The sequence below is a fragment of the Nuphar pumila genome, chromosome 4, assembly GCF_984573655.1.
Source record: "Nuphar pumila chromosome 4, dmNupPumi1.hap1.1, whole genome shotgun sequence".
NCBI classification, from domain to species: domain Eukaryota; kingdom Viridiplantae; phylum Streptophyta; class Magnoliopsida; order Nymphaeales; family Nymphaeaceae; genus Nuphar; species Nuphar pumila.
The window spans coordinates 24,576,888-24,593,616 of NC_143252.1; the positions used below are offsets into that span (position 1 = coordinate 24,576,888).

At 36.1% G+C, this 16,729-nt stretch overlaps 1 protein-coding gene across 2 annotated transcripts; it reads left to right on the forward strand.

Moving 5' to 3' along the window:
* The first annotated feature begins 10,184 nt into the window (after positions 1 to 10,184).
* Positions 10,185 to 16,239, forward strand: LOC149839673 (protein NEOXANTHIN-DEFICIENT 1-like). Of its 2 annotated transcripts, XM_090004197.1 has the most exons (10): positions 10,197 to 10,243; positions 10,373 to 10,436; positions 12,144 to 12,190; positions 12,459 to 12,513; positions 12,606 to 12,644; positions 14,397 to 14,565; positions 14,713 to 14,773; positions 15,068 to 15,124; positions 15,603 to 15,865; positions 16,046 to 16,239. In XM_090004197.1, the coding sequence occupies exons 1-10, from the start codon at positions 10,209 to 10,211 to the stop codon at positions 16,057 to 16,059; spliced, it is 804 nt and encodes a 267-aa protein (XP_089860323.1). In that variant the 5' UTR covers positions 10,197 to 10,208; the 3' UTR covers positions 16,060 to 16,239. The 2 variants fall into 2 exon arrangements, with proteins under 2 accessions (XP_089860324.1, XP_089860323.1); XM_090004198.1 differs by lacking the exon at positions 12,144 to 12,190 and having other exon boundaries at positions 10,185 to 10,243; positions 10,363 to 10,436; positions 15,603 to 15,895.
* Positions 16,240 to 16,729: the final 490 nt, after the last annotated feature.

Sequence of the window (16,729 nt, forward strand, 5' to 3'; positions counted from 1 at the left end):
CATAGTTATGGATCTGGCTAATATTGATATTAAATTCGAAGATGAGGATTTGGGTCCATTGTTATTATGATTCTTACCTCTCTCGTATAAACATCTGTGTGATACCTTATTGTATGGTAGAGATGTTATATGTGTTAAAGAAGTGAGATTGTCATTGTTGTCTAGAGAGTTTATTGAGAATCAATTGACTAAGGGCGAAGACAGTAAGGCTGAAGGTTTATTTGTCAGGAAAAGGACAAAGGACAAAGGAAAAAGGACCTAGTAGTGGACATAAGTCTAGATCAAAGTTTAGACATAGTAATTTGACCTACAATTATTGCAAGAAGAAAGGGCACATTAAATCTGACTGTAATAAATTGAAAAACAAATAAAGATGGCTAAAAAAAAAGATCAACAAAATTCAAAGCCAACTGAGGCTAGTGTAGCAGAGATGAATTTTGTGGACCTTGATATGGTTTTGTCTGTTATTGTTGATTCAAGACCAAAGGATAAGTGAATTATTGATTTAGGTTGCTCTTACCATATGTGTCCTAATAGGGATTGGTTCTCCATATATGATTTGGTCAATGATGGAGCCATTTTGATGGGCAACAATGCTTTATGCAAAACACTTGGTAAGGGAACAATAAAAATCAGAATGCATGATGGCATTGTGAGGACTCTAACTGATGTGTGACATGTTCTAGAATTGAAGAAAAATCTAATTTCTTTGAGAACTCTTGATTTAAATGGCCACAAGTACACAACTTTAAGTGGAGTGTTAAAATTCAGTAGTGGTGTTATTATTGCAATGAAAGCAAAGAAGGTTGGAAACTTTTATGTGCTTGAAAGTAATATAGTTCCAGATGTTGCAGCTTTAACTTCATCCAGTTTATTAGAGTCAAAACTTACCAAATTATGGCATATGAGATTGGGGCACATAAGCGAGAAGGGCTTGATGATGTTAAGCAAGAGAGGTCTTCTTTGTGATCGTAGCACTAGCAAATTAGCTTTATGTGAGCACTATGTGTTTGAAAAACAGAAAAAAGGTTCACTTCTCAAAGGCTACTCATAGAACCAAGTGAACTCTAGATTACATTCATTATGATCTTTAAGGGGCATCTTGTGTTCCCTCCAAAGGTGGTGTCGGTTATATTCTTACCTTCATTGATGATTTTTCTAGGAAGGTCTGCTTTTATTTTATGAAGCATAAGTATGAAGTATTTAAGAATTTGAAGGAGTGGAATGCATTAATTGAAAATCAATCAGCCAAGAAAATTAAGAGGTTGAGGACTGACAATGGTCTAGAATTTTGTTCTTCTGAGTTTGATGAATTATGCAAGAATAAGGAAATTACATGACATAAAATGGTTTCTAGATCACCAGGCAAAATGGAGTTACAGAGCAAATAAACAAAACTCTTTTAGAGAGAGCATGTTGCATGCTCTTTCATGCAGGCCTCTCTAAAGACTTTTAGGAAAAAGCAGTGTCTACATCCTGCTATTTGGTAAATCATTCTCCATCTATAGCATTGGAATTCAAAACTGCAGAAGAGGTATGGTTTGGTAACACTCCTAATTATTTTGATTTGAAAGTTTTTTGTTGCCCTACTTATACTCATGTTAATGACGGTAAATTAGAGCCTAGGGCAAAGAAATGCATGTTTTTTAGTTATGCTTCTGGGTGAAGGGATATAGGTTATGGAATCCTAGACCTAAATTACCTAAAACCATAATCAATAGAGATATTACCATTGATGAAAATGTTATGCTTTACCCAAGAAAGGAGTGTCATTTACGTGATGAAGGTAGGGTGGAGAGCATTACAAAGTAGGTGGATCTTGAGAGTGCAAACCAAGCTCCTTCAAAAAATCATATTGAAGAGCTTTTTCAAGGCCAAAAGCAAGATGTTTGTGAAGTGGAAGAAACAATAGAACCACAATGCAATCTTGCCAGAGATAGATCCAGAAGAGAAGCCAGGCGACCTCAGAGATATGGGCTTGAAGAACTGGTCACTTATGCTTTGCTAGTAGCTGGAGAAATAGTTAATGTTAATGAGCCTTCCAAATTTGCAAAAGATGTTTCTTGTGCTAATTTACCACAATGGATTGCTGCAATGGAGGAAAAAATTGTCTCTTTATAAGAACAATACTTGGGAGTTGGTGAGACCACCTAAAAGAAACAATATCGTTGGCTGTAAATGGGTGTTCAAGAAAAAGAAAGGAATCTCAGATGTGGAGAAAACTAGATACAAGACACGATTGGTTACAAAGGGCAATAGCCAAATGAAAGGTGTTGACTACAATGATGTATTTCCACCAGTTGTCAAACATAGCTCTATTTGTGTCTTGCTTGCGTTGACAACCATGCATAATCTATATTTGGAACAACTTGATGTCAAAACTGCCTTCTTGCATGGTGAGCTAGAGGAGCAGATCTATATGCAACAACCTGAGGGTTTTGAAGTAAAAAGAAAGAAAGATCATGTGTGCTTGTTGAAGAAGTCACTTTATGGCTTAAAGTAGTCACTTCACTAGTGGTACAAATAGTTTGACTCCTTTATGGTTGGTCATGGATATTTTAGAAGCAACTATGACAATTGTATGTACCTTAAAGAATTATCTTATGGTTCCTTCGTCTACTTGTTGCTTTATGTTGATGATGTGCTTATTGTAGCCAAAAGCATGCTTGAGATTGAAAGGCTCAAAGCTCAGTTAAGTGGTGAATTTGAGATAAAAGATCTGGGAGAAGCTAAGAAGATTCTTGGCATAGAAATACATAGAGACCTAAATGCAAGGAAGCTATATCTAACTCAGAAGGGTTATATTGAGAAGGTATTGGAGTGTTTTGGCATGAAAGATGCAAAGTCTAAAAATATTCCTTTGGGGTCTCATTTTAAGATCTGAGAAGCTATGCTACCACAATCACATGAGGAGGAGGAGTACATGGCTTATGTTCCTTATTCTAGAGCAATTGGGAGCCTTATGTATGGGTATGTACTTGACCCGACAACTCTCAAATAGTTAATATGGTTAGCAGGTATATGAATAATCTTGGAAAGGAACATTGGCAAGCAATAAAATGGATCCTTAGATATATGTGTGGTACCTTAGATATAATGCCTTGAGATTTTTAACCCTTAATACAATACATAAAAATTAAAACTTTTAAGATTGTTAGCAGAAACCGTTTTAACTTGGTTTCAAAACCTCGGGTGAGTTACATTCCACTCAATAAAATAAAATATTATACAACTAAAACAAAAGTAATATATATCCAATTCAGTGCCGAGGAAAGGAAAATGACTAGTTCGTTGACACCATTGCAGCATCTTGTATCCACTCTACTGTGCAACTCTAATGTTACCTATATTCCCCATAAAATGGGGCTAGACTTATGAAAGCTTGGTAAGTTTATACCAATTTCGTATAATTTAAAACATTAAAATATATTTTTAGCAACTTAGATATCACATGCCATTCAAAAAATTAATTTGAGCAATTCAGATGTCACAGATCATTCAACAGATTTGCACAAAGTAATTTCATAGAAAAATACATGCTTCAAAAAACAATCATGCAAAAAAGATCACATTTATATGTTGTATTAATAAGGCATATTTTCATATCAAACTGTGTAAGGAAGAAGCTCTTTGTTTTGATGTTTATATTCTCAGTGGGTACACACATCACCACTAACTTGCTTAAATTGAGATCACTTGAGGGTTTATTATGCTATATAATTTAGTGACCCGAGTGACTAGCTGAATCAAAATCCAAAGAAGATGGTATCATGACCAAGAGAAACTCTCTAGAGGCTACTAACCACTAACCACCGATTAGGATACATCCTGGACTTACTACAGAAGTAGTGTGATCTCCTAACCCGTGAGTGTGACACCTCAAGATTTTTAACCCAAAATTTTTGAGGATTTTTTTTCATCAATTAAACATTTTTAAATTTCTTGGATCAAAACCTTGGGCGAGTTATAGATCGGTCAATCATACTAGTACTGGATTTTTATATAAAGGAACATGCTCAAATTAAACTTTCATTTTTGCATATAGAGTATTGTCCAACAGGTAAGCAAACAATACTAATGTTCATAAAAACAAAATGACATGAGTTCCAAAAAATCCAATCTTCAGAAAAGGAAATGATTTGGCTCTCTGACTCCACCTCAGCTTCCCATCATCAGTCTGGTACATCATTTAGTACTTGTAATTGTATCAAGGGTTAATAACCACACCTCCATAGGAATACAATGATAAAGTACATGTGTATAGAAGTAGGCATACATGAAACATCAATTTTCTTACACATAAACAAATATCATTGCATTAATAAATCACAGAACTACCGAAAAACCAAATTACATGATCAAGTATATTATGCATGACTTACCAATGTAGTAGATCGTCCATCTATGACATGAGTGGCTTATAATTCTTTCATTTAGGTGGTAGTTCTTAAATGATGCATGATATGCTTCACTAAATGCACAATACACTTTTGTTCATCTTGTTAACAATCTCTATGGGTACAACACAGATAATATCCATATTGGAGACACGACCAAGGGGTATATTCAAATAATTTGTGTCTTATTACCTTGGCTTTGCACTTCATTTCTGGCCCTAGGTGAGGGACGAAACTTATTGAGAGAGAAATCCCAACACCCTCAACCTGATATATTAGAATTTCATTCAGCTGAATCCATATTTACTGAAATTTATTATGTCTTGAAAAAAAGTTTCACTCCAGATCACTTGGTCTTGGGAACATATAACCTCACAGGGAGTATGCACTCTAGTCAGATTATATGGTCTTAGACGATGCACTTCCTCATAGAGATTTACCACTCTAGTGGGTTACCTAGTCTTGGATAATGCACCTCCTCACAGAGATTTACGGCCCTAATGGGTTAACTGGTCTTGGATAATGCACCGCCTCACGGAAATTTACTGCCCTAGCCGAATCCTTGATCTTGGTCATGCACACCCTCACAAATATTTTCTTTAGAACTGTTTCTCAATGGATCTATTGCCATACATGTCACTTTATTATGCCCTAAGTATAATTAAACAACATTCGTGCATAAGTTTCAACATCAAAAATTAGCATCGCCTTCAGTTGCATATGTCTTGAACACATTTTGTGTATTTTTCACTATCATGTGAATCACAATTTCAATATCATGCCCAAAATATTTCATAACAATGCATTATCACACATTTGTTTTACATTTTATCAATTAACATGCATGTATATCACATTCTTATCATGATGCAGTTACCATTACACACAAGTCGCATTCATCATGCATTGATCATATATCAGCAGGATATCATGCAACATGCATCGCAATCTGATTTTTCTTATTCAAACAACCACACGATTCCATAAGGTGTGGTGTTTGTGCCATGTTCATCAAATAACATGTATAATGTGTCTTAATACATCACGCAGAACATGGTCATGCTTGAGAAACAAAAAATTGCACTTCATATAAAATAAATCATAAATCTTACTTCATGAAAATTGCAGATTTAAAATACAAAAGCAAAAACTAAATTGTCAATTTCCATTAGAACATATACAACTCCTAACATTAAACATAGGTTAAACCTTGTGTTGCTTTTAAGCAGAATTAGCACACCTTGATTAACACATCATATAGGCATTGAATCACCAATTTTATTTGAATCATTAGTACACATGCCATTTTTCATAAAAATATAACTTTAAATCATAGATTTAATTTGGATACCATAACACAGGTATCATTTTTTACAAAAACAATTTTTTAATCACAGGTTACCATTTAGTTTATAAAATGCATATATCTTTATATATATATTTTTATAAAATACCTTATTCTATATCAATAAATTTTGGATACATGCTGGATCTAGTCCTATGTATATTGATCCACATCCATATCCAACCCCATTTTGGATTTTGGATCTTGGGATTCAAATTTGGATCCTCTTGAGATCCAAATCCAATTACTAGAATTTGACATATATTTTCTTCTTCTTCTTCTTCTTCTTCTTCTTCTTTTTATTATTATTATTATTATTATTTTCTTTGTTGGATCTCGGATTTGCCTATGAACTAGATTCATGTACTGTATTCGTTTACCCTAGATGATGGATTTCAGATATTTTAGATATTGGACCAAGATCCAAATCCCAATAGGTTTTAATCCGTAAAGATAATTTTTTTGATTTTAAATTGCTTATATTAACATTTCAATAATTAAATTTAAAAACATTAGTTTATTTATATCCTTCCCTCCTAAAAAAAATTTGTCCGCGAAATTTAGTTATGATTACGTACCAAACAATCATGGGTATTTCACTTTCACCTCTTCCTCTGGTTCCCATGTATATTTTTTAATTCCATGATGTTACTACCACACCTTTACCAAGGGAATAGTCTTCTTTCATAGTATTTGCTCGCGTCGGTCTATAATCTCGATAGGTCACTCTTCGACCATAAGATCTTTCTCTATCTCAAGATTCTCATATTAAATGACATGCGTCAGGTCCGACACATACTTTCTTAGTATTGACACTTGGAACACATTATGAATGTTGAAAAGCTAAGGAAGAAGTGTCACTCTATATGTTGTTTCTCCGATCTTTTCAAGAATCTTAAAGGGTCCCACATATCTGGGACTGAGCTTACCTTTCTTGCCGAAATGGAATACACTCTTTGTTGGTAAAACCTTGACGAATATATGGTCTCCTATAACAAAAATCATGTTCTTGTCGCCTCTGGTCAGCATAGCTCTTTTGATGACTCTGGGTTGTCAAAAGTCTATTCCTAATCAATTGTACCTGATCCGTATAGTGTTGAAGTGCGATTGGTGATTCTATAGTCTAATCGCCAACTTCACTTCAACAAACACAAGATTTGCAAGGTTGCCTGTACATAGCCTCGTATGAAGCCATATAAATACTCAAATGAAAACTATTGTTATAGGCAAATTTCGCTAACTTCAAGTGTTTACTTCAATCTCCTTTTCAGTCCAAAATCACTGGCACATAACATGTCCTCTAATGTTTGTATCGTCCTTTCTGATTATCCGTCTATTTGAGGGTGAAAAGTTGTACTAAACTTGAGTTTTATTCCCAAAGCTTTCTATAGCTGCCCTCAAAATTTTGAATTGAATCTTGGATTCCTATCAGAAATGATCGATAATGGAATTTCATGCAGTCTAACAACTTCATCTATATATAGGTCTACAAGACTTTCTAAAGTTTGGTTCATTCTGATTGATAGAAAGTATGTTGACTTTGTCAGACGATCGACAATGACCCAGATTGCATTGTACTAATGCCTAGTCTTGGGTAAACCTACCATAAAATCTATGGTACTATCTTTTCACTTCCACTAGGGTATCTCCATAACCTACATCCTACAACTAGGCTTTTGATGTTCATTCTGAACCTGTTGGCACACCAAGCATTTTGAAACATACTTAGCAATTTTGTGTTTCATCCCATTCTACCAAAAATTTTGTTGTAAATCCGTGTACATTTTAGTACTTTCAGGGTGAATAGTAAACTTAAACCTGTGGGCATCATCTAGCAATTTTTTTCTCATTGTGAATCTTTAGGTACCCATAATCTTTGACCAAACCAAATGCTACCACCTTCTTCTAAATGTAAAACCGTTTGGTCTGGTTGACAAGCTACTATCATCTTGAGAAAACTTGGGTCATCTTTCTCTCAACTAATGATTCGGTCAACAAGATCTGTTTGGATAGCCATACTGGCTATTTCAATCTTTCTAGAATCAGAGTCAAATGGTTTCATAGCATAAAAGTATAACATAGAATAACTTTTCTTTAACCAACATTTTATTTATATTTATGCAATACACGTAGGACACCACTTAGTGAGAGAACTTTCACAAAGACTCCATCACACATCACCATCATCACTAGATATGGGGTGATAAGGAGGTGTTCAAGGAGTGTAGTAGGGTGAGTCTGAATTGTACAAAGGAAGAACTAAAGAATTATTGAGGGACTCTGAGGTAGAAGAGGAAGAATCTGAGGTATAGGTGGGCTCGTCATCCCCTTGATAGCCTAATGAGCTACCTTAGAAGGCTGACACCCCAGACATAACTGGATCATCTTCTCTAATAATAGCAGTCATCGCTTCTCTACATGTTGTCCGAGTCCAATAGCGTCCTCATGGCCTCTCTAGTTCGATGTACAACTCCTCTCCTAACAGGTGGTAGATGCACTTAGCAGAAAGACATCTGTTTCAGCCACTTGCTTGATTGGTCAGAGTTGGGATTTGCTGGAGGAGCTCGTTATGTGGAGACCAGTTGCTGTCAATGCTGAAAGGATATCATGTGAAGGGATGAGAGCTCGACTTAAGTTCATGGAGCGTGTAGAGCAATTGCAGCAAGAGAACCCAGAGCATGAGAAGTTGTGCGAGATCGCCTAGAAGTTGAATGCAAATGTCTGTTGTATAGATAACGAGACTATCAAATTTAGGGAGCAATGGTGGGTTCCTTTAGCCCTCCGAGTGGAGTTGCTTACTGAAGCCCACATATCAAAGTATTATGTCAATTCAGGAAGCACTAAGAAGTTTAAGGATTTGCAGAAAACTTTTCGATGGAATGGGATAAAGCACAATGTAGTCGATTTTGTGTACAAGTGTCTTACCTGTCAGTAGGTTAAAATCGAGCACCAAAGGTCAGGAGGAGTACTGCAACCATTAGAGATTCTCAAGTGAAAGTAGAACGATATTACAATGGATTTTGTTGTGGGACGATGGAAGACTCATCATTAGCATGATGCTATTTGGGTGGTAATTGATCATCAACTCCTACAATCGGTCATAAAAAAAAATAATAGGTTCTTACCTAGGGTTGGGCTGGGCTTCTTCGTCCTTAGTTCTTTCTTGAAAAATGTTCATCTCTCTCTTCTCCCTCTTTTCTCTTTCTATTTTTTCTTTCTTTTATCTCTTTCTTGCAATATTTTTTCCAAAAATGTGAGTGGGGAGAGAGAGGCTAATTCTTTTATTTATAGAGGGGTTTGGGTCTCCTTTTGGAACCCAAACTCCTTCTATAAAGAGGGTTCCTAGGTGGATCTCCTTCTTCTAGAAAATTCATGTAGGAAAAATCGCCACTCCCCACCCTCTTGAACTGGGTTCTAATAGACATTGACTAGTCAAACTAACTACCTTGAAAATTAAGCAAATTATCTAACCACCCATCCTAGGTGGTGCCCGATTCTCCCCTAAGGACATCTCTCTCTCTCTCTCTCTCTAGTGAATCACTTATGTTGACTAGTCAATGTCTAGTTAAGTTTTTAATTAAATGTTTTATTTAAGTACTTATAGTATGAAAGTTTACATAGGCTATAGAATCTACCCAAAAAGTTTGAGATCCAAACTAGGATCCATTCCTATGATTAAGACACGCAGGACAGCCATCGATCTTGGAATCTTCTCAGGATGGGTGTGGTCACCCATCTTGACAAATGTTTACATGGTCACTGGTAGAGTAAGCACGCATGGGCGTTGCATAAAAAATAACCTCGTCAGTCATCAGCAATGGTGATGGCATCTTGGGGAAAAGAAACTCATTACATTGCACGTGGCAGCAGTACGTTGAAGACTTATTTTTTCAAACGCTATCTAATTCAAGGAGTGATGGCTTGTATTTTAAATTGTTCAAAAAAGCCCTGTTCCTTTTGCTCAGCAAAGAGTTGAAGCGATCATACCGACTCTTTACTTTACAAAAAAAAAAACAAAAAAAAACGCGTATAAATGTTTTTTTAGAAGAAAAAAAAACACTTGTAGTTGTAGATGTTAAACTCCAAAATGCCCCTTATCTTGGTTTGGATTGGATACTGGTAAGGTTCTTTTCTCCACTGCACTAGATTCTGGTGAGTTTGCATCTTTTCCTGCATGAGTTCAAAGCTTTAAGCAACTACATGCTGTTAGTTCATATGATTTTAGAAAGAACAACAGATGGAAGAAGCCAAATCTCCTTCAAGGTATTCTTTGGGACCTCCATGGGTCTTTAAAGGAAGGCAAGTGTAATCTTTTTTCCTTCTCTTTCATGCTTTGGTTTCTTAATTTTTAGTTTCTTTGAACTTGGCAAATGGTGTTGGGCAAGTGCTTAGCGTTTTCCTGGTTTTGTGGGTTCAGGGCACTGTACCAGCTTCATCTTGTAAAGGCAGACATGGCTCGTGCCTTGATGCCCAAGGAATTTAGACTCGTTGAAGCATTTGGGTATGCCCAATCATCTCTTTTATGTTAGATAACTTCAGTTTTTCGGCCTTCTAGACTGTGTGTGTGTGTGTGTGTGTGTGTGTGTGTGTGTGTGTGTGTTAACGGGGAGAAAATGATAGGGTTTCGCAGATATACTCTTGGTGGGATGTTCCTTGCTCAATATGATGATAGTCCTGCTGGAGCTTTTGATGAGGTATTTCACTATTTCTTTCTATGCATTTCTTTTTTTTTTATATATATTTTCTTGATGATTATTTCCGTGGATAGCTTTTTCTTGCATGGTTACTTTATTTTAAAATAAAAGTTTCAGTTTAGTAATAGCTAAAGCAAATCTACGGTTGTTGGATGAGCAAGGAGTTTGTCCATTTGTGGCTGAACTTTTAACGTCAACTCTTCATAATGGAAAAGTGAGAGGATGGCTGGCCTATTTTGAGCCTTTAAGAACTCTTCCTCTCTTGTCTACATTTTATGACCATGCATGGATCAATGAGTCTTGTTGGGTTAACAACATTCCCAGTAGTTGTTTTCAGGATTTCACTTGAATATATGAAACCCAAGGCATAGGTCGAGGGCTTCAATTCATTCGTTCCCTGGTCGAGTCCATGCCCCAAAATCCTTCAGCATTTGTGGAGTCAGTCTAATTCATTCTCAGGCTGATTCAGAGATGGTCACAATTCCACATAAAGATGTCATGTAGCATTTGCTGAGTTACATGGAAACTGTGTAGAGATAACTGATTCAGTTGCTTGTTTTGAGTCGGCCAAAGTTACTAGGAGTCAATTAGTCTTGAGTAGGTGCTCTAAGATTGCCATTACTTACTATACTGGGCAAGTTGATCAAGCCCTCACAGGGTGTTCTGTTTATAAGTTAAACCCCAGCTATTGATTTGGGATATGTTATGCCCATGTGAGGCTTGTTCAAACTCGTGTGTGGACATGCACGATGGACCATATGGACTCACTTTGAACATGAAAGGTTTCTTATGGTATCAACAATTTTAGAATGAGATTTAGGGTGTGTTTTGACTGCCTTGGAGCTGGATCTGAGCTGACATGGGGTCTCGCTGATGTGGCACATGCCCCATGCTAAGAGCAGAGTGCATTTAAATTCTGTATCTTAGATGAGGGATCTTAGATTCCTGAAGTGAAGGGAAAGATGGAGAGGTCTGAGGATCTCTCCTCGGATTGCCCTCAGATATGAAGATCTAAGGGATCCAAATGCGCCTATAGTTCATGGCAATTTGATTGTCTTGAAACTAATTTTTTAATCAATGTGTACGGGAAAAAATAACATAATAAATGGGGAAATTATAGGAAAACATGACGTAAATAACAAGGACAAAAGGAAATAGCACAGATTAAAGCAGATAGGGAACTCTTTTGACAAAAAGAATATACTTAAAGTGGAAACATTTTCAATAGAATGGAGATGTTCATCAATATGATCCAACTGGACATACTAATTAAAGACACTGTTACCTTTTAACATTCTTTGGTCTATGCACAATATGTTTTTTAGTGGTTTTTACTTTATGTAAAATGTTTTTTATTTCCTTTAAATATTTTTGAGTTCTTAGTTTCTATTATGTTCTTGAAAGATTATAAAGCCCAAGGGGTTGGGGGGGAGCATGATGTACTCACTTCTCAGGCAATATCATATTCTTATGGAAAATACTGGCCCTGTGTCAGATCTTGTGTTTAGGCTTGCCTTGTTGCACTCAAATTCAAAGTCTAAAATTATGGATCCTACTTGGATTTTTTTATAAGTCAATTCATGATCCTAAGCTAAAGCTGTGTTGGTTCAGACATAGGTCGAGTTGGTTATGGTCTTCAAGCCTCTGGTTGATTTTATGACTTTACTTGGTGCTAGCTGACAAAGAAACATTGGTTTACTCTTTCAGCTGGTGGTTATTGCAGGCATCGTATGGAATCCACCAACTTCATGCGCGTAAGTTTTTTTGGGTTGACCAATTTTAATGGTCTTCTTTGCCATTTGCATCTCTAACCAAATCCAGAAGAAATTCTGAATTTCTTGTGACTTGTAAAGTGGTCATGTAATCTTTGGTAGGCCTTACTGACTGACATGTTTTTGTTATTTTCGGAAGTAAATTCATGTATTTCTTACTAAATTTTTATTGCCTCTTGTAGACCTTCATCATTTGGATAATGAATTTTATTAATTTCATTTGATGAATTTTTGTGTTTGTAATTGCTAGATGGGCTGCAAGGGTTCTTGTGAGCAATCATGAAGCTTGTTGGCATGGAAGGAAGGTGTGGTGTTTACCATTTCAACTTCCTCTTTATGCTTATTGGAACTTAGGAGTTGTTCACTTAACTGTCTACTTTGTTCCCTTTTCATCTAGGATGTTGGGCTACCCAGTCACTTTGCATCATTCTCTAAGGTAAGCAGCTTTGTTGCACTGCAATGATTCTGGATGGATGCCAAAAGCATGCATCTTTTGTGTGTGTGTGCATGTGTGTGTGTGTGTGTGTGTGTGTGTGTGTGTGTGTGTGTGTGAGAGAGAGAGAGAGAGAGAGAGAGAGCAATGAATTTGCTTGATTTTGATCCATATAGGTTCAATGCAACTGTTAGGAGGAGATGTAGTGTAAGAAGCATACTTAAGTTCCAAACTTTCCAAAAAAGACCATAATTACTAGCAAAGAAACCCTCTGCTTGTAAACACCAAAATTGAGCAGTCCAAAAACTTATCACAAAGAAAATTTATAAACTGTAATTCTGCTTATTATTATGTATAGGGCTCAGGTCAATATATATCAAAATCATAAATGCTTCATCTGTTTGATAGAAAAAGCTTTCAGGTCAATGAAGTGTTGCTCAAAGGGTTCTACAGCATTTGCCCTATGGAATTTTGGCCCTTTAAGGAATTAGAGGAATAGTGTTGGAACTTTTCTTTCTCAGTGACAACTTTCTAGGTATCTTTGTTACTTTAAAGGTTTAGGTGCTACTCAAAGATCCAAATGTTCATTTATTTTGTTTTGTAGGTCCAAGACATCAATTAAAATTTGTTAGTTTATATTAGTCTATGCTACACAATTTTAGGTATATTATATTTGTTTAGTCATTACCAACCTGGCCCAGGTCTTTATAGACGAGTGTTTTATCCATGATTCTTTACTGCTTCATACAATAGCCAGAGTGTGGCATGTACTTTGGCATAAATCAGTGGAAAACCTATCCACGCACATCTAGATTTACCATCTCTATGTAGATGAATTATTGATATCTATCTATGAAATTCTGTATGTTCAGATGCTTGAATGTGGGTGAGTGTGTATTTACCTATTCCACATAGATGCATGTGTAAACCTACAATTATATGCACATTTATGCCCATAAATTGGCCTTAATGTACTAGTATTAGTGTTTATGTCAGTAGTTCTGTAATCAACAAAGTGTTTATGTTAGGCAGCACCTAAGTGACGGGGTGAATCCTGGGCTCCTCGAAACCAAAATTGAAAATTTTCTCAATCTTACGAAAATACTGAAAATTTAGATGATTTTAATAAAGTCTGCATTTATATTTTCTAATTCATATTCAATAAAGTGTTATAATTATATAAAATTCAAGGTTGTTATTAGCATTTGGAGTAGCATCTTATATGATTACATGCTGTAGACATTATAATTAATAAAATTGTGTGCATTTACAAGATAAAATCATAAGGTATCCTCGTGCCATGGACTCTAGAAGGAAAGAGTTGGTAAATATAAGAAAACAAACCAAACATATCTAACATGTAGAAATCTGTTTGCTCAGAAATAAGTTTGAACATAGCATTGATTGCTGAACAGAATCCTAAAATCCAAATACAAAAAGAAAGTTTGAAGAGAAATACCTTAACCATCATCATCATTGTTACTAATCATCAGTTTTGCCTTACGAACTCATAATTAAGCAAAAAACAAGGTTAAGTATACATGAAAACACCTAGGTGACATCTAGGTGTTGTATCCCTCCTAGACAGGCAACTACTACCACTTTGTGCTTGGGCTGGAACCTAGCTTGCATAGATGCTCAGCTGAGCACATGCACATGCCTTTCTCTACAAAGTCACTTTGTGCTTTATTTAAGTTTCTACATCCTTTTGCAAATGCTCATGACCTTGACTTTTCCCTTTTTTTCTTAATGAAGAGAATTGATGTGATCGGGGAGGCATCAAAAGATAAGTGCAATGGTTTTCTCAAGTTTCTCGGTATGGATCCTAAATCTGATGACAGGAAAAAGTACATGGAGATTGGAATAGAAGATACCATTAGCTCTTCTGCAACTGAATTTTGCAATATAAGCATTCCTATGAGTGGTAAGTCCCACATGATATATACTTTTTCTTAATTGTCCAAGTCGGAAATATTCTCGTAGCTTTCCTAATGCTGAAAGCACATAAAACATTTTTATGGTTCTTACTCCCAATGAAAAGACAGTATTTTTATTTTGTTGATATTGCAAGGGTGGAAGATAGATAAAGGTTGGATGGGGCCTCACATTCGGATGTATCTCCCTAGTTTCAGGTTTGTCTGTTCAGCCATAATTGTGGAATAAATTATTAAGATTTGTATCATTTTTCTGATAGAAAGGAAATTTTAGACCATACTGTAACTTTTCGTTTACATATTAACTACTGTGTTTTTTTATATGCACTCTGCTTACTTCAATATTTATTCCCATTATGAGACAATCAAAAGCCACTTGTTAACATTTCATGTTTCAGGTTCTTGTGACCTTTTGACCAAACTGCAACAGATTTGTGATTTTCACTGTTAAGCATGAGACAGTCTCATTTCTATGATATGGTTCCATTACAGTGGCAACACTGAGCATAATCCTCACCTTCTTAAATATTCTTGCCAGATTGATTGCAGGTTTGTTGTTCTCCCTGAAACTTTTAGTACTTGTTTTAAAGGAGCTGGAATGCAAATCTTATTATGTGTTTTTCCTTGATTGTGGTGAATTATTAGTATACTTTGATTAAATGTGACTAACAGTTAATTGTTATAAGTCAATGAAGTGTGAAATTCTAGATCAGGAAAATATATTGACCAACATAAGCATGTCTGCTGTTTACATGTGTGGATTGAATTGGACTTGGGTCAGATTCAGGCTATGCCGTGCTTTGTCTAAATCAGGCATAGTCTGATCACTTGCCAAATCTTGTGAAATTGGGTCTAGGTTGGGTTTGAACCCAGGACAAATCAACCGGCTGCTCTTATGAAGATTTATTTCTCTTCATTTTCTTGTCTGTTATCGCTAACCTGCTCATCCTTATTGCACTGAAGTATATTTTTTGTTGTATATTTTTTTGAGTTACTAGCTTTGAAGTTGATCTTTTTTTGTTGGCAGCATCCGAGCAGTTGAACCTGCCAAAATAACAGAAGCAGAATCTTCGAGGATAAATACTCATGATGAGAGCCAGATAGATCAAGAAAGTAAATCAACTGGAATTCACACATTTTCTAGCAACTCAAATAATATGGAAGCTCTAACAGAGGACGAGAAACGATGCAGAAGCATTTCCATTCTTTTGTCAAAACCTATATTAGCATTGGAGTTCAACCGCATGACATTGCAGGTCGAAGCTCCTTGTGTAGTAATTCACAAACCTGGTAAGATGAGATGAAGCTTCAGGAACCTTGGTGAGAACACTTATTATTTTGTTGAGTTTGGTTTTCTAGTCTTCCTCCATACGATTGGCAACTGCCGTGCATGAAATATGGAAATCTTAGACTTTCCAATATTTAACTTCATTTCCATAACTAGTTGCTCAAACATGTGGCATATGACAGGCTCAACTTCGTGATTATGTGTCTCATGGAAGATCCTGAATGACTGATGTTCTGAATAAAGAACATTTTCCCTCGATCCAAATGCTGTTTGCCGTTAGATTTAGAATTTTGGTGCATGTTTTAACCAAGTCTGAAACTTGTCCTTGGTTGCAATAATTGTTATTGACATTGCTCGATTGGAATATTGGTACCTTGCTACAAGTTGTCTGGTTCTCTCTGTAATCCTTGAAAACTGGAGTTGATTTATTTTTTTTAACATTAGTTGGGATAGTATCTTGACAAATCTTAGTTCAAAGTTATTAGTTGAACATCAAAATTTTGTTTTAAGCCCCTTGGCTAAGTAGGGGTCTTGACCCATATCTTCACCTTCTTTCAAATGCTATTACCTAGAATGGCCTCTAGTGTTTGCTAACATACTAAAGGACCAGACATCCCTTAACATGCACAGTAAACTTGAAGTTTCTGGGTATGGGGACCTGGAGTAGCTCGTTTTTGGTAGATCCAGTGAGGGGAGTTGAAACATCTTGCACCTAACTTTCATGCGCCATGCATTATGCATGTGGGGAGGGAGCTGTGGAGCATCTCTTACTGTATTGGATTGCATTTGATGGGGTTCAGGTATCAGGTAGGGTTGCAATATGACCCGAACACTGACCCACTACGTTCTCTTATGGATAGGGTCCA

Coding starts and splice junctions, on each gene's coding strand:
- LOC149839673 (XM_090004197.1), top strand. CDS start 10,209: ATGCCCAAGGAATTTAGACTCGTTGAAGCATTTGG. Junction 10,437..12,143: donor CTGCTGGAGCTTTTGATGAG/GTATTTCACTAT, acceptor TTACTCTTTCAG/CTGGTGGTTATTGCAGGCAT. Junction 15,125..15,602: donor TCTTGCCAGATTGATTGCAG/GTTTGTTGTTCT, acceptor TTTTGTTGGCAG/CATCCGAGCAGTTGAACCTG.